The sequence below is a fragment of the Manis javanica genome, chromosome X (genome assembly GCF_040802235.1).
Source record: "Manis javanica isolate MJ-LG chromosome X, MJ_LKY, whole genome shotgun sequence".
Lineage (NCBI taxonomy): Eukaryota > Metazoa > Chordata > Mammalia > Pholidota > Manidae > Manis > Manis javanica.
Window position 1 is genome coordinate 106,908,660 of NC_133174.1, and position 22,463 is coordinate 106,931,122.

Genomic DNA, 22,463 nt, shown 5'->3' on the forward strand with positions numbered 1-22,463 from the left:
GCATGTCCTTCCTTTCTAAGGAAAGTGACCGAGAGGAAAAGGCGGGTGGTGGTGAAGTGGGGTCCTGGATGGATGGCATTTAAGAGCATCAAGGTAGGTATAATCTGGATTTTTACCTGGTATAATTGCTCCCTGTGTGTAACAGATACTTTTCAGAACCCTTTGGCGTAAATGCTGGTTATGGGAGAAGTTCCGGAAAGGAGCTAGAATTTATTTGAAAGTAATCAAAGCTGTGATGAAAGCAAGAACTAAACTTATTTATCAGATCACATTTCTGTATCACTTAATAATTTATAAAAGTACTTTAATGCAGTCTCTCTTTTGGGAGCCTGTACTACTTAAAAATACAGCCCAGCTAAAGGTGGGGGCGGGGGCAGTGGGAGAACCGAGTTGAGGGACTGGTAGCTAGTACCGGAGCAGTGTATGGGCAATGGTCCTTGCTCTCTTTCAAGTACCTACAGGTAACCACCCCTTCCATGGGCGATTGAAATAGTGTGTACTGTGCTGTCTAGTATAATAGCCACCAGGCTTCATGTGGCTGTTGAGCACTTTAAATGTGGCTCGTAGTCACTGTATTGGCCATGACAGTTCCAAATTGGCAGTATGAATCTGTAAAGGGCAAAAACCTAATATTTTATAATCCATTGTCTGAAACTGTCTGTTCTTACAAACAGCTAATCACAGTCTCTTAATCTGTGTACCAATCATCCCAACTAGTTTGTGAATTCCTCAGTGACTAGCCCAGAGCTTGGCATATAATAAGCACTTAATAAATAAGCCCAGAGAAGTATGAAAAGGGAGACTGACGCCAAAGCCTGGAGTCTTGAATCCAAGCTGAGGAGTTTTGACTGTATTCTGTTGGTAATGAGGAGATAACAAAAGTTTGGGGAGGCGAACACAAACACTTCCTTTTTTATGTTACTGTAGTCTGCAGGGAGATGGAAGACAAGAGGCCGGGCGGCCAGTTAGATCAAATGATTAGTTAATTTTTATCAGTCTGACTGGAATTTGGGCTGATCCCAGGAAACAGATGCAATAAATTATGGGTTAGTGTGAATCAAAAACTCACTTTTGCAACACATTTGATAACAAGGTACAAAGTACATTAGGGAGACATGAAACACAGGAGAAGCCTACTGGGAAAAGGTCTTGGGAAACAGCATTTAAGAGGTAAGACAAAGAAACGGTCATAGAAGAAACCTTACTGAGGACACTTCAGAGGCAGATGGAGAAACAGGAGCATACACAGCCAATGAAAGGCAAAGGAAGAAAGTGATCTAAAACATGTCACGGAATGTCTCCATGGTACATGCCAGGTGCTGCTCCTCAGATTTGACTAAGACAGCTTTGCCCTTTAGGAGCTCAGTGTGAGTGGCAGAGTCAATTACAGAGTGGGTCATGAATGCTATGACAAAAGTTTGCAGAAGGTGCTGTTGGGAACACAGGTGGGGCTTGACCCAAACCTCTGGTGGGAAGGAAAGGGAAAGGGCTTAGGGAAAGTTTCCGGGTGGTGCCCACAATAGGCAGCGTCTTGAAGATTGGGTAGGATTTATGAGATAAACAATGGAGTGGAGGACATTCCACCAAGAGAAAACAGCGTGCGTCTGGGGACACAAACTAGAATGGCTGTGTGGGAAAGATCTACAAGCAGTTGTGCAGAAGTAGAGCAGAGCGAGACAGGATGGAGAGGGAAAGGGGGCTGGTGAAGTGGACAGGGACCAGAACAAGAAGGACCTGGAACGTCTCCAGGGTTTTGGACTTTCTCCTGAGGGTAATCAGGAGCCCCTGCAGAGCAGGAAGCAGGAGAGGGAGGTGGTGACTTCCATACCTCTGCCCAGCTGAAGGACTGAAAGCAGTGGGTCTCAACCAGGGTGAGTTTGCCCCCAACTCTGGGAGCACGTTTGGAAAGTCTGGAGACATTTTTTCATTGTCACCGCATGAAGGGTTGGGAAAGGCGCTACTGACTTCTAGTGGATAGATGCCAGCAATGCTTCTCAGTGTCATAAAGTGCGCAGCACAGGCCCTCCCAGGACAGTTTATTTTCTGAAGAGTTGATATGCGATGTGGAGACTTGGAGTGTGGGGAGGACCATCATGTCAGGAGGCTCCATCACCTGTCAGCTGTGTGACCTTAGGCAGGTCACTTCACTGCTCTGAGACTCGGGTCTCCCATCTTTCAAGTAAGGATAGTATGTGCTCCACATACGTCCCTGGGTGTCTGAGACTCATGAAGTCGTGTATGCGAAGTGGTTTGCAACTGTACACACAACCCTGTGCGTGTGGAAGGGATCATTGCTAAGCACCCCTTGAACAGCTGTCCAGTCCACCCCCAGGCCGCCCAAAGGCACTTACCCAAATGTGATGCCGGGAGGAGCATCAGGCCCAGTGCAAAACCAAATAGGTGACAGCAGCCATCTTAGGTTCCCTCTTAGAAAATGATCACGCCTAAGGTTATTAACAGAGCCCTGCAAACAAAAGACAACAGACAATACTAATCTCCATAGAGATACCAATTGCTCTGAAGGTATTTTCTGAGAGCAGAGAGGAAAATCCAGCTTAGAGCCACTGTGAGAACCTAGTGCTTGGTTACCTGTCTCAGCAGTTGCCACTTGTCCTCTTCTGAAGGAACGTAAGTGGATGGGACTGAAACCAGCTGCCCTCAACAGGAGGCTTCTAGATGAGGGTAGAGGGTAGAGGGGGTGAGAACTTACCAAGATTTCCCTGACACTTTTGTGATACTCAAATTATTCTACTGTGAGACGAGACACATGGGACAGTCCCAGAATTTTTTCTCTCCCAAGTACGCTGATGCAGATTTTAGGTTATCTAGCGAGACTGGCATTCAGCAAAGAACTGTACTTCCAAAGGCAGGAGAAAACAGGTAGGGAAGGCAATAAAAGCACTGAGCATTACTGCCTTAAGAAAACAAAAATCCTTCCCATGTGTTCAAATTTCTCTGGTATACCCTGCCTATCCCTGTGTGCCACGTACACGTGGCTGGCAGTGTCTGTTTCACTCAGCAGGTAGATTTTCCCTTCTAGGCCAAATACCCTTTGTTTCTAGAGGCCAGAAAACAGCACAGCCCCCAGAAGCCCACTCTCTTAAGGGCCTAGTCTTTGGGGTGGGTGGGTCAGGTCTCTAGGGCAATCCTGAGTTTTCATCCAGGGCCTGTAAGAGCAGCCCACTCACTGTAGTTATGACTGTGGACCCGAATCCTTAAGGCACCACCATCAAAAGAGTCCAGCCATTCCACAACAACTCTGCCACAGTGCTTTTGTTCTGAGCAAGAAAGACACTGTTCAGTGAGGTACTCACCCTGTGGCACATGCACAGTAAGCAGGGGCCCTGGCCTTTACTGTTGGAGGATGGGCCTCAGCTGGGGAAATGACCTGAGCTCCTACTGCCTCCTCCCCCTTCCTGGGATAGTCTGGTGCCCTTTTAGACTTAAAGCAAGGTTACTCAGCCCCACTTGCTTAGAACCTACCTAAATCCAACATGCCTTGCTGCCTCTGACTTGCTAGTGACCTTTTCACGCGAGCACGCCTCCTCATCTTCCCAACTTGATTGTAAGTGCATTGAGGGTGGGGCCTTGTCTTACATTCAGCTTCATTTCTGCACAGCGCCTGCCACCTGTACACTTGGCAGGTACTTGAGAGATATGTACTAGCTGACTTGGGTTCACTTGACGAGAAGGTCAGAATTTAGCCAGAGCTTCATTGCTGAGAGCTGACAGCCTTGCTAGGCACAGGCAGGGAGGAGGAAAGAGGAGGGAGAAGGAGAAAGAGAAAGAAGAAAAATAAGGAAAGGGGGTGACAGGGTGAGCATGAGGGTGTAAGGGGAGAAGGGGGTAGAAACTGAGAGGGAATGAAAATGACTTAAGGGACACCGGTAGGAAAGAATATCATTCAAGGTCCAGAGTGTGGAGTCCTCAAGAGAGGGCCCCTGACCTTAGCCCTGGCCCCTCTTCTTGACCTTAGCCCTGATGTCTAAGCCAGCTACCCTCAACTCAGGAAGAAGCTGACAGCCAGCTACCTTCCAGGTCACTAAAGCAACTCTCTAGTGAGCACCATATCCTCGGTACAAATTTACTCCCACTTGCCACATGCGGGGCAAATGAGGCACCGGTCACTCACTCTCCCCTGGCAGCCTCAGGAAGCCCAGGTGGGCAGGGCAGGGCCATCCAACCAGCCCTGCCTGTCGGTCTTTCTGGCAGCAGATGCCACGCATACTCACCATCAAGCGGCCATCAGGAAGGGGCTCCCTCAGCGTGGTCTGGAAGGAAACCTGGCAGCACGTCCTTGTGCACACGTTGCATGCTCCCTCAGGTGAACGCCCGAGCACTGCAGGACCATGCGCCAGCATCCGCGCCAGGAGCAAGGGCTTGGAGCTCCAAGGAGGCAGGGCGCCCAGTGTGAGGAGAGGCTCACGGTGAGGTGGGGGCGGGGCACAGTAGAGACTTGGGCTCAGGGCTTCCCAGCTTTCCATTTCCTTCCTGGGGAGGGAGGGGCTGGGCTTGGCAAGCCTGTGGCCAGCCCTCTCCCCTGTGGCACCTGCTCCTCTTACCTGTCACTTCCATCTTGGGACTTCCAAGCCCCTTCTCCACACTTACCTGTGTGGGAAGAGCACAAGCATCCTAGGGCATGCTTTGATGGATGGAACCTGTTCTCGGTGCTGCCTGAGAATCCAAAATTCTCTATCTGTACAGCCCAGAGGCCAGAATTTGTTGCCTTGATGAGGGGTTTGGTTGGGGATAGGTCAAGTTCCGGCTCGCGCGATTTAAGCTCCTCTCTAACCCAGTGGGCAATCTCTCCCAGCTCCCCCTGAGGAAGATATTTTGCCCGCAAGGAGTGTCTCCTGCTTGCCACATGTGTCTTCCATCTATCTACGTGATTAATATTGCCACTGCCCACCCTCCCAGGCCAGGTCCTCACCCCAGGCCTCTCACCAGTGGCCCCAGGGCTTCTTAGGAAAGTTTCTGCTGCCCTTGCCCACAAAACCTTGACACAAAGAAGGCTGAAGCTCTGCTCTTTTGGATGCAGCTACCGCGGGGCCCTGTGTTTCCACCTTCCCCGCTCCCCACAGAGAATCCAGGAGGAGGGCAGGGTGTGGATGGGAGCCTGCCCTGGTGCCAGAAGGTTCACAGCAGTTGGTCTGATGGGCTGTGTGGGAGTCAGACCAGTGACCAGGAGGCCAGTCACCATCAACAGCATTTGTAGATCTGGAACCTGCGGACTCACCAATGACAGTGACCATACAAGTCCTGGCTTTGCTGCTAGGCACTGGGCCTCAACAGTGAGAGCTCAAGACACACCTGCCCCTCTGGAATTTGTCCCAGGCAAATTCTCCCAGCTTTGGGGAAGCGGTGGCTCTTTCTGGCTCCTTCAGTGTTTGTTTGGCTTTTTTTTCATTAAAGTATCGTTGATACACAATCTCATCTCATGTTGGTCTCAAATATACAACAGAGTGGCTCAACAGTTACCCATATTATTAAATCCTCACCCCCTCTAGTCTAGCAGTCACTATCAACGGTAGAAGATTTACAGAATCATTAACCGTATTCTCCGTTCTGTATTACTGTCCCGGTGACCAACTTATATGTGATTGTGAATTATTGTGCCCCTTTATCTCCTTCACCCTCCCCCTGCAACTCACCCCAACCCCTCCTCTTTGGTGACCAACAGTCCCTTTTTAGTGTCTATGAGTCTACTGCTGTTTTCTTCCTTCTGTTTTGCTTTGCTTTTTATTCCACAAATAAGTGAAATCATCTGGTACTTGTCTTTCTCCACCTGGTTTATTCCACTTACCGTAATATCCCCTAGGCCCACCATGTTGTCACAGGTAGCAGGACTTCTTTCTTTTTTACGGCTGAATAATATTCCATTGTGTATATGTACCACATCTTCTTTATCCATTCGTCTATTGATGGACACTTAGGTTGCTTCCATGTCTTGGCTATTGCAAATACTGACTCCTCTACTTTTGATTCTGTCTGTTGTGGTTAGTCTCTTCATCGTGATTGTGGTAACTAATGTGTACTGAGCACTTACAAGTGTGCCTGTCCTTGTTTTGAGCGCTCTGTATGAATCACCTCATTTCACCTATTATCAACCTTAAGAAGTAACTCCTTTTAAGATCCCCATTCTACACATGGAGCTAGAGAGGTACAACCACCTGCCTACAGTCACAGAGCCAGTCCGTGGCAGAGCTGGGCCTGGAAACCCTCTGTCTGTGGTTGGAGTCTGAGTTCCTCTGACCACGCTGCACTACCTTCCACCCTTCTCCCTCCCCGACACCCCTCCTGGTCCAGCCTCACTGAGTCACCTCAGCAGCAGGCTCTCTAGGCATGAGGTGTCTTCCAGGCAGGGAGTTCAGCATTTCGTTCTGGATAAAGAGGACACTTAGCAAGAGGACACCTTCCTCTCTTGACTGGGATTGAGACCCAGTGTCTTTGGGTGAGGAGCCAACCACTCCATATGCAAAGCAAGGTGGGTACAGGCAGGGGCTCTGAGACTTAGGGATTTGTGGCCTAATAAAATTACAAATTAAAACTGGGTCCTAACATAGGGCCAACAACTTTTGATTTCACCACTTAAAAGAACATTTTATAATACTCCTATTAATAATAATACAAGAAAGAAGATCTAACCATTATAAAGAGAGCTTATGATGGACCAGGCACTGTTTGTTATGTCTTTCATGAATTATTTGATTTGATTCTCATAATAAAAATCCCTACTCTGTAGGCGCTATTATCCCCATTTTATACACAAGGAAACTTCTTATGTTAAGTAAATTGTTCCCGGGCCTGTGCTGATAACTAGTGTAATATAAGCTCATCTTCGAAAACAAGCACACAAGGCAGGTCCTAACCTCAAAATTTGGGCATAAATGAGTGAGAAGCCCCGTCAGTGAAGCTGGATGGCTCTGATGTTGAGTTTTAGGGCACTTATTTAACGTTCACTGTGCCTCAGTTTGTTCACCCGCAATGAAAATAAGAATACCCACCCCATGGGCTGTTGGGCAGAATGAATTTCACACGTGCTCCTCAGAAAGAGCCCCTCGCACAGCGACTGACAGTGGTAAGGACCCAGTGCGTGCCAGCCACGGGGCTCATCACTGCTATTCCTCTGGCAGGGCCCCGCAAGCTTACCTCTTGCTAGGAGGAAACTGGGCGTGGATACCACAGCGTGGCTCTGCTTTGGCCGTCAGATGGTTGCTGGGACTGACTGTCCCCTCCTTCACTAACAGAAGCAGGCAGAAACATTTGGGCTTTGCTTCCCATTGGTTGAAATGGGTGCTGCCATGGCAGCCCTTGTAAACATTCAGTCTGGGAATCCTGGGGGAAAGCTGCAGAGAGGCTCTTTCCGCGGCTTCCCAGGCTACTACGGTTCCAAACAAGGATCTGTCTGGTCACTCAGGTATCGGGTGTTGATAAGGGTGGGAGGGCTCCACAAAAAGGCCCTGCACTGGTTCTCCCCAGGCATCACCCAGACTCCAAACTTGACCACACCCTGACCCTTCTCACCCATTCTGCCCATCTGACCTCTCATTAGGAGCAGAAAGGGACAAAAGGAACGAGAGGCCAGTGGGAGGGACGCTGAAGAATGGCTGGTACCCACAGATGGGTGAGGGCAAGATCTGAGCTGCTTCCAGAGCCCTGTTCTGCACCTTCCCTCTCCTCTTGGAGCACAGGGCTCCCCAGGGAGGCCTCAAGGAGGTCCTTCCATGGGTGAAGCCCCCACTTCATTTCCTTGGTGTTGAAGGTCAAAGATTTGGCTTCCAGTCAATTTACCAAGAGGCAATTTGCTGAAAGCCAAGTCACTGAATGACCGAGTCACCAAACAGGCCAGTCAGTCTCTGAAGTATCAAGTTGCTGTATGGTTAACTCACCAAAGACTAGCGAATTTACCAATTTACCAAAAAGCTCTGCAATTGTCTTTAACAACAGGACTTACAGCAAACCATTTTGGTGAAATTGGCAAAGCCGTCGGGCTGGGCAGAGCCAGTGCTGCACGGCTGAGGGCCGCCAGACTCCCTCACCCCCCACCCTTCAGTGTCCTCACTCTGGGACGGGCAGCCCGGGAAGATAACGTTTTCCCCCAGGAAAATGACCCTGTCCACCCCTGCTGCAGCAACGGGAAAATGAGGCAGATGCAAACTGAGCTTCATGCTAATATGAAGACCCAAATGAACATGAATCAGCCAGCATTATTACTGAATGTTTAAAGGCTGTTCAAACCATTCCTGGGCTGATGGCCACAGGGACCCGGGTTGCCTTGTGTAGCACCTGCCACACCTGGCAACCCACAGTGACGCCAAGAAAGGGAACAAGGGCGACTCTTTCCTTGAAAGAGGCTCACAGAAACAGAGTGAGCACAGTCTGGACTCCAGATGGAAACCTGAGAACAGGGCCCCACAACTCTTTGTGAATCTTAGAGGGAGGAGGGCAGGGTAGTTAAGAGTACGGGCCGTGGAGGCAGACCGTTGGAGTGAGCTTGGCTTCCTCATTTCACATAGTAACAAGAGACCCTCTTTCTACGACTGAGAGTCCCAGCAGGAAACTGCTGGCATACTGAGGTAGGACAGGTAGGGAAGGGTTAAGTGGAGGGAACGTTTACAAAGGTGTGGGCAGACAGTGGGGAAATGGGGCAAGTGCAGCTCCCTGGGGCTGGTAATGGGCCACAGGGCTGAGGGGAGAGAGTGGCTGCCCTTATCAGCCTGAGAAGTTGTGAGAAGCTGCCCTGGGAGAAGTGGGGGCCTCCTCCATTCAGCGAGCCACAGGGACCCCAAGGAGAGAGCCCCTCGGGAATATATACCTTGCCCTCACTCTCCTCCCTTCAGCCAGATCTTCCCATCGTGTGGAACCTCCTGGGAGCCAGAAGGCACTGAAGAGACCACTGCTGTGGTCTGGTCAGGTCAGTCCTCCAGGGCAGAGCGCAGGGGGTGGTGTGGCAGAGCGGATCTGGAAGGGCAAGTGAGGTCTCATGGGGCGGTGCGGAGTTCACTGAAATGAGCCCACTGAATAGCCCACAGCTGCTACTTAGAGAAAAAGAAAAGGTTCCCTTTGGAGAGGGATCCACTTTCCTGCAACACTCCAGTGCAAGGAGTATCTGTGAGCAGTTTTTAACTCTGCCACAAGTGACGGAGTTGTCATAAGAGACTTAAGCAACGAAAAAAAGAGAATTCAAGACCCAAGCAAAAAGATGGAGGATATACAAAGACTCCTAGCCCTGGGATGTACCTTTGTTTGTAGCTCTGATAACTCTAGTTTTCACAATCTCAACAGATGTTAAAGGCATTTGGAAAATTTTAGCTATCACTTAGGATAAACATCTTACTAAACTAGGAGCGAATAATTATTTTCTTGATGAGATCAATCTCAAGCCATCAACCAGCCTCATACTTAATGGTGGTAACACCGGAAAACATGCCCACTGAAGTCAGGCACCAAAGGATGCTCACTATCTCTACTTTTACTTGACATTTTTCTGGAAGTGTTACCCAAAGCTAATACTTATAAGAGATATATATTTCAGGAAAGAAGATGGTAAAAAAAAAAAAAAAAACAGTCTCTGGCAGATGATACAATTGTATACTAGAAAATCCAAGAGAAAAAAAAAAAAGAAAACCCAACCCCTCCTATGCTGTATTGCCTCTAAAGATTTTAATTTCACTTCACTTTTCAAGAGCTGTGTGCCCTCACCTAAATCAGGGATTGAGGTTCTATTAAAGACTCAACTAGAAATCAATATTGTTAGAACTCCAAAGAAGTTAGGAATCATTATACTACATCTTTACTTAAGTCTTCATGGTTTGCGAATCTGAAAATCCTAAGATGTGTGGGAAAGTAGATCTCAGACGCCAGGCACAATGGATAAACAGTGAGGCCTCACTCCTACCCCAACACTTAAGCCCGTCCGTAGATGGAACGACCATTTCCTGTGTCTTGTGATTCCTCCAGAGATTGTCTGTACTTATACGAGTGCATACACACACAGGCACACGAAAGGTAACTTCCTGAACTTCTTTTCCCCGGCAGAGGAAAATGGATGTGACTAAAAGTGTCAAAACTCAGACGAAAATAGATGTGGATGAAAGTCCTACAGGCCGGACGACAGCCACAGAAGACTACAGCAACCTGACGGAAACAGCTCTGGCTTCAGTTAACAGGGCCGTCACTGATGCTGTTAAGGCTGTAGAAGGTAGGAATCCTGTTTGGGCACCTAGAGGATGGCCTCATATAACGAATGCCACACGACCCCGGCAACTAACAAATTCACACCTTGTTTGCAGAAGCTGAAAACCCCATCAGAAACATCACCTGGATCACACACAGTGAATTCACAGAAGAAAGAGGCCGTGAACAAATTGAAGAGTTCATTTTGGTAAGTCAGTTGACTAACTCCAGCTTGGCAAACAAGGGGGAAGAACAATGAAAAAGGCTCTTGTTTGACGAAAAGTTTGAAGTCCAGAAACCCTAGGAGACAATATCAAAGGGGATGAGAATAAGTAAACACTGCCTTCCCCTGGGTTCCAAAATCAAACTCTAATAGTCTTTGAAGGTGAAAAGCACAATCGTATTTTCCAGTGTTTGTCCATTTCCCTAGGAAAATCTGATATTCCCAGTTAAGCAGTTTTTCCCTGCTGGCACTCTATTGGAGGGACACCTAGCTGTCTAAGGAGGATGCTGCTCTCCCAAAACAGGAGCTGCCCATCACTGACATATAAACAGAGGGGATGTGGATGGATCAAAACTCTTTTTTCAGCTTTGGAAGGAAGTGCCCACACATGAAGATGTAAATGCCTATGAGTTCCTTTTCCTTTTCCTCCTGTGCCTGGCTTTGACCCATCTGTGTGGCTTATCCTGGCAACTTTGGTGAAAAGGCTCTGGGTGGCTTTGCATAACAGGCAAGGTGGGTGAAGGCGTGTAACTTGAAATCCCTACTCGTTGTATTTTCTCAGAAGAGAGACCAGTTGAAATTGGCAGAGGCAAACTCCTGACCCCTGGAGAAGTTTCCTGCTGTCTGTTTTCCGGCTAGCCCCTCAAAGCCCTAAGGACCCTACACTCTAGGAAGCCCAAGTCAGTGGGAATGAGGAAAAGTCACGGATTTCTGGTTCCACACCCTCTACTTATACTCCAGTGGGCACAACTCACCATTCCCATTACAGGGGGTCTCTAGTGAAGGTGAGTGGTGCAAAGTACTCATTACTTTCGGGCCGTCTTGCTCTGGAGCATGTCTACATTTGAGGTTGGGCAAAAGCCCCTGCCTGCTGCACGCAGGGTTTGTGAATCAGATGGGACTGGGACACAGAACAAACGGGAAAAGTTTCCCCTGAAAATCTCACTGGTTATTCTGAGTAAAAGGCAAAAGTTAAGTCCTGACAGTGGCCTACAGGGCCGGACATGATCTGAGTCCCCTTCTCTTTCCTAACTTACAGCTTAGACTCCATGACCTGCTGCTACCTTCTCCCCTTTCACCTTCCTCACTCCAGCCACACTTGCCTTCTTGCTGGTCAGCTGCCAGGTATGCTCCCAGGGCAAGGCCTTTGTTCTTGTGATTCTGTCTGCCTGGAACCCTCTCCCCCTGAGATCTTTTCTCATGGCTCAGGACTTATCTCTCTTCGGATCTTTGTTAAGATGCCACCTGCTCATTCACTCTGAGAACGACCTGAAGACTGACTAGCAGAACAGCTCTTCCATTACTAAAGACAAAGATAAAGTCACATCGAGAAGGGTAGGAGGGGTAAAGACATAGTTAGGAACCAAACCCCTGGCGTGGTGACCCACAAGGAGGCATATTATAGGCATGGACGTCCTCCTTGAGGAGGGAGGGCTTCAAGCCCCACATTGCGCATCCCCCTCCTGGGGATCTGTACCAGGAGATGAGCCCCCATAATGTCTGGCCTTGAAAATCAGCAGGGCTTAACCCCGGGAGCTTTGAAAATCATCAGGGAGGCTTAACTTTAGGAGAGCTGCAGGGCTATAGAAACCATCTCTGCTCTTAAAGAGCCAGCATACGGTATCACTCTCTGACACCTAGCTCAGAGGCAGCAATTTGAACAGCACCTGGGCTATATGTGAAGGAGATTTCTTGACTAATTTTAGGGTGTGTACCATTTTTCTTTCCCTCCTTCACCCTATCTGGCTTGAGGCTGGTGGAACGCCAGTTCTCACGCTCTCCATCTACCTTGCTAGTACTGCTCACCTTGGCCCAGGGTTCCCCTGTGCACCTACCCTGCCCCAGAAGGCACCCTTTTAGAGCAGCTCTGTGCTGCCAACGGGTTTCAGCCCCGGGCAGGTTCACTCTTGATTTGGTGAGACCAAAAAATGACAGTGGCACATTCTTGGGGTGAAAGCGTTTATACCCAACTTTATTCCCACGGTGGCAGGTCAGTCACTAGAATCCCATCCACCTCAGAGCAAGTCTGCATGCAGCAAGCCGGTCTCTGCCTCCAGGCCTCTCTGCACCCCCAGCCGTCTCGGTCTCTGTCCTTGGCACTGCCACCACTCCAGCCTCTGCTCTCCTGCAGCCGTGCAGCCCAGAGCACTGGGCGGAGCTCTTTAGAGTCAATAATAGCCTATTTCCCACATGTGTGCAGTGAGCAAGCCGACCAGGGTCAGGTGAGAATACTGGCTGGCCATAGGAACTTTCATTTTCTCTACACTCCACCACTCCAGGATTCTCGCCTCTCAATCTATGCACCCTCAATCTTCTGCAATAGTCCCTGTGCAAGAAAGCTGGAACATTGCAACCAAATTCCACAATAAAAACAGAGGCTATGGCAATATACAAATAAGAAAACTTATGATACAGATAAAAGAAATTATATTATAAAAACCCTCAAGCCTGAGGAGATCCATTGCCACGGAGCGGTCATCCCAGCTCTATTCAGACCAGTTCTACTCAGAGGAGGTAACCACAAGGACCACGGGTGAGCCTTACAATACCCACCTTCCCCAGCCCCTAGAGGGCTTCACCAACCTCTCCAGCAGACACAGAAGCCGGTCTTGTACACGCTCTGTCTCTGGCTTCCATTTCTTGGCCCTCGCTTTAGCCAACTGCTGAAAACTGTGCTCCCGCTTCAGTTGCTGTCACAGCTCCGGTAAGAGTTTATTTGACTTCCCTTCTAATTTCCCTCTGTCTGCACCTGCCCCTATTAAATCAACGCACATCTGGGTCCTTGTGACCTTCACGGGCCCTTTAAATTCTCCCTCCGAGTAGTGGACCGTATTTCTTTCTGTGCTCTCATTGCTTCAGCCTCTCCCAAGTCTGCTCTGCTACTGTAAGGGAAACCTCACTTAGGGGTCACGCTAAGTGAGGGGCAAGAATGGCTACTAGGGACCCAAAGAAGGATGTGGGAGCCATCTGAAGCTCCACATTTCTCATCCCCACAGTTAAAGTGTACTCATCGGGGCCATAATTCTCTGGACTGCACGATGGCATCTTTCACGCCTACCTCCCCAAACACCTGTTGGAGCTCAGCATACATCTGCCATCTAGTGGGAAAGGATGGCAAATCACCCTAATCGGGCCAGACACTGTGACGAGTGGCCATAATCCAATCAAGGAGGGAGTGATTTTCTAGGGTCTGAAGTACATTTTGCAGTTGCTGCCTCAAGGCAGGCTAAGTCATCAGGGAAGACAGTTTTCCCATTTCTAAACCGGGCAGACGAATTCCATCAACAACTACATCCTTAAGATGCAAGAGACAGCCAAGCTGATACCCGACTCAGAGGACTTCTCCCTAAAGCGGAAGCCAAAATCCACCAGCTCAGCCTGAGTGTAGTGGCAGAGCATACAGTACTTCCACGACCTGCTGCGGAGGGGGCTGCACCTCTCCTGGAGGAACCCGTGGCTGCTGCATCTTCATTTGATTTTCTACAACCAGTGGGGCGGGGGGGGGGGGCGGGGGGGGCGGGGACGGGCTCTCCACCAGCTTTCAACCGGGTTGGCGCTTTCAACAGAGGAGGGGCTGATGCCTCCAGCACTGGCACGGCCCCCACCCCCACCTGTTTGTAAAACCTCGGCTCCTCCTTCATTTCTGGGGCTGACAGGCTCCACTATACCCTTCACCTCCCCCACAGCCGTTCACACTCTCATGCTGCTGCTTCTTGTGCTGCCATGACATCCTTTATCATTTCCACAGCACCTTGTAGTGACGCCATTTCAGTTATCAACAATTTTTTTACCTCCTCTAGAGCACCTCGCAGTTCATGTTCTCGTGCTGCCGCCTCTTCTCATGCTTCTTGCAGGAGGACGTCTTTCTCCCTTATGGCCTTTCTTAACACTGTGAGAAAAAGCCAGCCCACAGTTTCTGCCGCCTCATGGGCACTGTTTAAGGAATTCCCTACTTTGCTGAGGGCCAAAGCTCCACTGCCTCGGGTGTCACCTCCACCTCTCCCCAGTCTTGGGGTGGGACCCAGTCCTCTAGGAGGCAAGCTATGTCAGACCGTCCGTCCTTTGGGGGACACTCAAATGTCTCCCCATCCATAGATGCAGCCCGCTGAAGCGCTCTTCCCACGAGGGCAGCCTGTTTCATTCTTTGGTCCTGCAGTGAATCCTGCCAACATCACCAATGGTCTTGCCCATGGGTTTCAGCTCTGAACAAGTTCACTGTGGATTCAGTGGGACCGAAAAAATGACAGTGGAACATCCTTGGGGTGAAAGGGTTTATACCCAACTTTATTCCCATGGTGGCAGGTCAATCACTAGAATCTCATCCACTCAGAGAGTGGGCCTCTCTACCACCCACAGCTGTCTCAGTCTCTGTCCTCGGTGCTGCAACCACTCCAGCCTCTGCTCTCCTGCAGCCATGCAGCTCACAGCACTGGGCGGAGTTCTTTATATAGTCAGTAATAATGTATTGCCCACACGTGTGCAGGGAGCAAGCCAACCAGGGTCAGGTGAGAATCCTGGTCATAGGAACCTTCATTTTCTCTACAAGCTCCCACCGTGCCACCCTGGTAGGCAGCCTTGGTTGGGACCAATGTCCCCCCATTGTGGCTCCTACCCTACTACACCTGGTGGGCAGCCTTGGTCAGGACCAGTGCCCCCAAAGTGACTCCTGCACCTGGGAGGTGGGGGCGAGCCATGCCTACCAGCATGCCGAAAACAATCATGGCCAGGCCTTGCAGCCAGCTACACAGAGGGCTAACCGCACTAACCAGCATGCCCCCGCCACCTGTAGCCAGGTCCCTCAGCCAGCTGCACCTGGGGCCAGCCCTGCCCACCTCTCAATCTATGCAGCAGTCGTGGCCCAGTCACAATAGGAGGGCACAGGCAGCCCACACAGGGCACACTTGTGGACTGCTTGATTCTGGTGACCAGGCATGATTGTGCTACTGGCTCCCACAGGATGCCTTCCACAGAAAGGCACTACTTTCAAGACCAGGAGATGCAGCTGGCCTACCTGATGAATAAAAACAAACGCAGAGAGCCAGGCAAAATTAAGGGACAGAGGAGTGTGTTCCAAAAGACAGAAGAAGACAAAACCTCAGAAAAAAAGAGAACTAAATGGAGATAAAGAATCTACCGGATAAAGAGTTCAAAGTAATGGTCATAAAGATGCTTACCAGAGCTGGAAGAACTCAGAACTTCCAACAAAAGAAAACACAAGGAAGAATCAGAGCTGAAGAATACAGTAACTAAAATGAAAAATGCATGAGAGGGAATCAGAAACAGATTAGAGGGTACAGAAGAACAGATAAGTGATCTAGAGGACAGGACAGAGGAAATCATTCAAGCTGCAAAGAAAACAATGAGGATTGGTTAAAGGACCTTAAAGGACATCGCAGGAGTTCTTGTGTACTGTTGGTGGGAACGTAAATTGGTGCAGTTACTATGAAAAGTTCCTCAAAAGATTAAAATCAGAAATATCATACAACCCAGCAATTCCGCTTCTGGGTATTTACCCGAGGAAAATAAAAACACTAATTTGAAAATGTATGCGAACCCCGTATGTTTAACTGCAACATTATTTACAACAGCAAAGATACGGAAGCAACCTAAGTGTCCACTGATAAATGGATAAAGAAGATATATATGTACGCACGCACGCACGCACACACACACGAGTATTATTCAGCCATAAAAAGAATGACATTCTGCCATTTGCAACAGCATGGATGTGCCTACAGGATATTATGCTAAGTGAAATAAGTCAGGGAAAGACAGTATCATGTGATTTCACTTGCATGTGGAACCTAAAAAACAAAAATAACAAACCCAGAAACAGACTCATAAATACAGAGAACTGGTAGTTGCCAGAGGGGAAAGGATCGGGGGAATAGGTGAAATAGGTGAAGGGGATTAAGAAGTACAAACTTCCTGTTATAAAATAAAGGTCATGGATATGAAAAGTACAACAGAGGGAATATAGCCAATAATACTGTAATGCCTTTGTATGGTGACAGATGGTAAGTACACTTATTGTAGTGAGCATTTAGCAATGTATATAAACATCAAATCACCAGTGTACACCTAAAACTAATATATATATTTCAACTACAGTCCAATTAAAAATAAATACACGTTTTTAAATGTGCCATCTGTTCATTAAGGCCTTTCCTGGTCACCTCACCTAAAACTGCAACCCTCTCTCCTTCTCTTGATTTTTTATCCCTTAGCATTTAGCTCTACCTAAGATACTAGATTTTACATATTGACCCTATTGCCTTTCTTCCATGACCAGATCATATGGTCCATGAGGCAAAGACTTTTCATTTCTCTGTTTCCAGTCCCTAGAAAGGTCAGGTATACGCAGAGATGCTCTATAAATGTGTTAAATACATGAACAGATTTATTCTCTCCATACCACTCTGTCTTCACAGATGAAGAGCTTATCTTTTTTTTGTAGGGCTGTTATTGAGGACAGAGGTGATTAGAAAGCAGGTGACTGACAAGCTAAAAGCTCGCTCTATAAGCATAACTCCTCACATAAAATCACCTCATTCCTAGCCCTACTAATGCAGCAAGCCCTTGAAGTGAAGTCTGCCGTCTAGGTGCTAGGCATTTCTGATAGAAAGTTTTCTCAAGCTCAGTGCAGATTTCCCAAAGTCCACCATACCCCCAGGGGATGGCAAATTAGCAGTTCCCGTTGACGAAGCATTGTGATGTGCCCAGCACTGCTACGCATTCCACGTGCATTATCTCATTTAATCCTCACAAGAAATGTGTGTGTAGGTACATCAGCATACCAGTTTTACAGATGAGGAACCTTGAGGCTCAGAGGGGTCTGACAATTTGTCCAAAGTCTTTCTGAATTAAGCAGCAGAATGAAGTTGTGAGCATAGGTTTGTCTGATACACTTTTTCCACCATAGTAGGAAGAAGACTTTTGTGTTTCTGGGGAGGAAATAGGCACATTTATACATCTGCCAGTGGGCACAATAATTGGTTTTTTCTCCTTAGGAATGAAACCTGGCAACAAGAATACACAAATAAGGTCTTTATGAGGGAAAAAAATCAGAAAATCCCCAATGCCTAGCAGAGTTAAAATTATTTTTATAATGAAAATAAGACATCATTATTAAAAAAAAAAAACCCAGTGAGCAAAAAGACACAAAGTACAAAATGAAAGTTCCCCTGCCGCCTCCACAGTACCCAGTTCTAGTCCCTCAGAGGCCACTTACCATTGGTAACAGTTTTGTGCCCATAATTCCAGGTGCCTGTTGATTTTGAGTTGTTCAATAATATGTAATTGGCTAAGCCATCCATGGTAGAGTAGCACAATGAGATACTGCTTCCTGGAAGTGAGTGTATGAAGCAATGTTACGTAAAAATTACAAAACACAAGGACTAAGACACGTTCACTGGAGCTACATAAAAGTCGGCAGCCTGCACAGTGGTAAAAATGGGAAGACTGGCCTGATGGAGACTGTTGAGTTTAATGTATCTAAGGCTGCCTTAGTTAAAAGGGGGGAAAAAAACCTCCACTAAGACACCAAGTTGAGAGGACGAAAATCTTGGAATTGAGAATTCTGTGGGGGTGGCGAGAGAGCACTTAACTGGCTGCTTGGGAGCCCTGTGTCCCGGTCCCAGCTGTTGTTTTGGACTGTCCCGTCCCAAGCTAGGCCCTAGTATCCTCATCTGCAAAGTAAGGGCCTTTGTTATACGATCTCTAGGGACCATTCCGATGCTACAAAGTCTGTGATTGAGTGACAGATTAAACATTGGGGCTGAAAAAATATGCTGAGTCATATAGAAAGGATGGAAAGAAAGACATGCTCCAGTGGGCCTCAAGGGTCTGACTGTCAGACTCCTTCATTAAAAGGAATAATGATCTACATAAGCCATAGTCCCTGATCTCAAAGAATCTTGAGTCTGGTGCTCCACTCTGGCTGACTGAGACAGCCAATTGGGTGTTGTTTGAAATAAAGTAAGCTGAGGCAGAAGACCAATCTTTTTTTTTCTTCTTTTTTTTAAGAGGGCCACAAATCTTTTTACCATCTCCTCCCACTCTCCTTCCTCATATCACTGGGATTGTTAAGACAATCCTACTTCCTTCTGTGAACCTTCATCTTCTGGATATTTTTTGATTTGGAAGCTTCCTGTGCTCCAATAGCCAGCCCAAGGGGGTTCAGTTGAACTGACCTTGTTTAATACCTACAGTATTCAAGGCCCTTGCGCTAAAAATCAGGGCTGCATTATGACTTCTGTGGGACCCAGATGCTAGCAAGACTGTGCCTTGCAGGGGGAGGCTTCTCCCAGGGTGGAGACACAGGGTGTGAGGGATCTAGGTGATCCTATTGCCCGACTCACTCCTTTTCTGACCTTATTTGATCAGCCACCTATGGCTGCAATGAAGTGAGTCTGATTTTCAAAAGCAGCTTGTGAAACCAGCCTTATTACTTTCTAGTCACACCTGCGGGTCTCCCTTGCCTCCCAAGTAAGGGTCTGGAAGGTCAGTGTGTGTGCGGTGTGTATGTACACATACACATCTGAGTGTGCACCTCTGCATTCAAAGCCCAATCTTTAGTCATGTCTGCATTACTCATTTCATTTCAGCTCCACCTTTTCTCTCCTTCATTTGTGGAAATAATTGGGATGTGCCTCCAGCTTGAATCTCAATAAAAAATGTTAGAAATGGACTCCAGAAGCAAGGCTGTAACTCCTACTGTTGTGACTGTTGTGCACTGCCTTTATCTAGAGGATGTGAACGCAAGTCTGCTTTGGTTTCTCTGTGTACTTTCTTTTTTCTATGAAACAGACTTGGGAGCATCAAGACAACTGGCTGCACTACACAGAACTCATAGAGAGGAAAGACTTGATTCACAGCTTCCACTACATCTACTGTGTACGCTGGAGCAGTCCAACTGCTTCAAGACCCATGACACAAGTTGGTGCTGCTGCCTTCTTCACCATCAAGGTCTTCAAAAGCAAACCAGTAGGTGCTCCTTTCCTGCCCTGTCCCCTTTGACGAGCCTCCAATGAGAATGCAGACCTCTGCTGAGGTCACTGATGACCCCTTCTTTGTAAAACTTGAGTCATATTTCTGTCCTCATCTCGCTTGGCTTATCTGCAGCACTTGCCATAGCTCATCACTCACTCCTCCACGACACATTCCATTTTGCTTCTAGAGCAACGTACCCTCCCGGTTTTCCTTCTGCCTCACCATTGCTCTTCAGTCTCTACTGGTTTCTCCTCCTCCCATTAACCTCTTCATGTTGGAATGTCCCAACACTCGGGCCTTGGACCACCTCCTCCTTACTCATACTTCCCTGATGATCTTATCTAGTCTCTTGACTTGAAATGCCACCTTGAGATTATGATCCCCAAATTTGCATCTCCAGCCCAGATCTCTGAGCTTGGATGTTTGACGGACATCTCACTTACTGTATCCAAAACCGAACCTCTTCTGATTTTCCCTTCCAAACCTGACCTACCTGCATCTTTCTCACCTCAGCTGATGGCTGACATCCTTGGCATCATCCCTGACGCTCTCACATCCCTCATTCAATCCATCAGGAAATCCTGTCGGCCTTACCTTCAAAAATAGGTCCCGAACCCAACAATTTCTTTCCACTCCACTTCTACCTCCCTGGTCCAAGACACCAACATGTCTCACCAAGATTATTCCAATAGCCCTCTAACCCATCTTTCTGCCTCCACCTTTGCCCTCATCACGTGTCTTTTCAACACAGTAGTAAGCCAGAGTAAGCCTTATAAAATGAATTTATGTCACTCCTCTGTTTAAAATGTTCCAACGTGTTTCCCAAACTTCAGCATGCATACACATTACTTGGTGATCTTGTCAAAAGGAAGATTCTGTTTCAGCAGGTCTGGGCTGGGGCTTGAGATTCTGCATTACTAAGAAGCTCCGAGGCAATGCTCATGCTGCAGGTCCACTGACTAAGCTTTGAGTAGTGAGACCCACAAGGCCTTCTATGATTTGGCCTTTGTTATTTCTGCTTTCCCACTCCTCCTCCCTCACTTACTGTGCTCCAGCCACTCTGATCTTGCCACTCGTTAATAATCCGGTTATAGTCCTGCCTCAGGGCCTTTGCACTTGCTGTTGCCGCTGACTGGAACACGCCCCTAGGTATCTGCGTGGCCTGCTCTCCCACCTCCTACACCACACTTTCTGTTCTCACCCCACGTTTTTCCACATAACATTTTATCACCTTCTGGTATTCTGTGTAATTTGTTATCTTGTTACTGTCCGTTCCCTCAACCAGAAACTAAGCACCACAAAGGCAGGGATTTTTGTCTTGCTGTAAAACAAGGCCTGGCAAACAGGCCCTCAAGAAATACTTGAAGCAATGACTGCATGTAGCCACTAGATAGACCAAAATTATGAAATATGTTGGTAGCTGGTATGAAAGGAAATAAAATAACATCTATGAATCCTGCGTCAGGGTCCTCAGAGGAGCAGGGCCGGTACCAAGCATAAAGCCTCGAACACAGCAGACATAAAAACGCTACTTCCCCCCTTGTTCTTTATATTCTCTCACAGAAGTTATTTGAGGCTTTGCCTGACTCTAAGGCTTTATTTATACGTGACCACACAGTGAGCCAACCACACCCTATATTCATCCCATCCTAGTACAAACTTACCTATTCAGAGTTTGTAACCTGGAATAGTCCAAAGAGGTAAAACATGTGGAGCTCTCACTTCTCCTGATCACAGATCCTGTCATCGGCTGTCTTGCTAACTGGCAGGGTTAGAAATCAGTAGTAAGGCTGGTGGAGGTAAGCAAGACCATGACCAGAGACCACACAGAGAGAGGGCTTAGGAGAAGGGCTCTTGCTCACAATGGCAAGTATAATTTTGAAGGGGGAATGGGTGGGGACCACTGAGATAATACTACAACTTACATTTTGATGCTGCTTTGTAAGTGTTTTTGAACCTTGTTCACCTATATTATTTCATTCTTATGCCATTCCTAAGAGGTAAAGTAGATACTGTCAGTTGAGCCAACTGAAACATGGAAAGAAGGTGAATGACTGACTTACACTCCTGTTAACAAGGAGCACAAGCCTCTCCTGACTTGTTTCTAAGTTTGTGGAGATTTTTAAGGTGTCTGTTGCCAAAAAGATCTTTTGGGAAACAAAAGTTTGAAGTGACAAAGAACTACCATCTAGAGACTCCCAATTCGTAAGGAAGACGAATTGCAGAAATGTAAGAGTAAACGTACGGACAAGTGTAGGCATGGAGGTAGTTAGGAGTTGGTAAGACCTACGTTGACAGTTGTCCTTTCCTCTCGTAGGATATACCCATTGAAGTCTCTTACATCTTTGAGGACCATTCATTAGTTCACAGGTAATGAACATTTGGAGACTTATTTTGAAAGGGTGGTTGGAAAAAGGTCATCACACTCCAGGAATCGAGCAGGCCTACAGCCAGAGATAACTCACATCACGGTCACCTCTCTTCTTTGGACCACCTTCCCCATTAGGATGGCTGAAAGGATTCTGCATTTTTGTGGGGTTTTTTTGTTTTTTTTGATGTCTCCTCTGTCGGTGGTTAGAAACTTGAGGATTGGCTGTTTGGAGCAGGGTGGGGCAAAAATGGGTCACATCTGCTGTTTCTATGGGAAACTTCACAATCGTACGGTATCAGCTTAGATAACAATCCCTTTTATTTGTAGAGCACCTCTCTTAAAAATCTTTACATATAAGCTCACTAATCCTTTTCTCGACTGAGCCTAAGAAATTGAGACAACCTTCACCTCCGAACCCCTAAAAAGCTTCCTGCTCACAGAGAATGTAACAGAGAAAATAGGGAATTAATGCCTGGCTCAATATTTTGTTTCATTTTTAAAACTTTTGGTGTGTTTGTTTTTCTTCCTTCCTCTGCAGACCAGGAATGACTTGCTTTCAAGGAAAATGGCCGAAGGACATTACTGAGTCCAAAAACACTCTAATGGAGTCAATTGACTTCTAACGCGATTGTGTCTGATTCTCAGAGAATGTTTTAGGATTGGATTTCTAGTCAGAATGTATTAAAAAATACAATACAGTAC

At 47.5% G+C, this 22,463-nt stretch overlaps 1 protein-coding gene across 3 annotated transcripts; it reads left to right on the plus strand.

Annotated features, from left to right (window-relative positions):
• The first annotated feature begins 895 nt into the window (after positions 1 to 895).
• Positions 896 to 22,437, plus strand: LOC140847433 (A-kinase anchor protein 14-like). Of its 3 annotated transcripts, XM_073227742.1 has the most exons (8): positions 3,560 to 4,427; positions 5,039 to 7,417; positions 8,845 to 8,914; positions 10,039 to 10,201; positions 10,293 to 10,384; positions 19,208 to 19,384; positions 21,708 to 21,760; positions 22,300 to 22,437. In XM_073227742.1, exons 2-8 carry the CDS (start codon positions 7,290 to 7,292, stop codon positions 22,382 to 22,384), a joined length of 768 nt encoding a protein of 255 aa, XP_073083843.1. In that variant the 5' UTR covers positions 3,560 to 4,427; positions 5,039 to 7,289; the 3' UTR covers positions 22,385 to 22,437. The 3 variants fall into 3 exon arrangements, with proteins under 3 accessions (XP_073083844.1, XP_073083843.1, XP_073083842.1); XM_073227743.1 differs by lacking the exons at positions 3,560 to 4,427; positions 5,039 to 7,417 and adding an exon at positions 896 to 1,170 and having other exon boundaries at positions 8,841 to 8,914; XM_073227741.1 differs by having other exon boundaries at positions 3,560 to 7,417.
• The last annotated feature ends 26 nt before the right edge of the window (positions 22,438 to 22,463 follow it).

Bases quoted from the DNA above. Each gene is read 5' to 3' on its own strand.
- LOC140847433 (XM_073227741.1), top strand. From the start codon at position 7,290: ATGGGTGCTGCCATGGCAGCCCTTGTAAACATTCAGTCTGGGAATCCT. The intron at 7,418-8,844 runs GTATCGGGTGTT...CCCTTCAGCCAG, and splicing joins GGATCTGTCTGGTCACTCAG to ATCTTCCCATCGTGTGGAAC. The intron at 19,385-21,707 runs GTAGGTGCTCCT...TTCCTCTCGTAG, and splicing joins AGGTCTTCAAAAGCAAACCA to GATATACCCATTGAAGTCTC.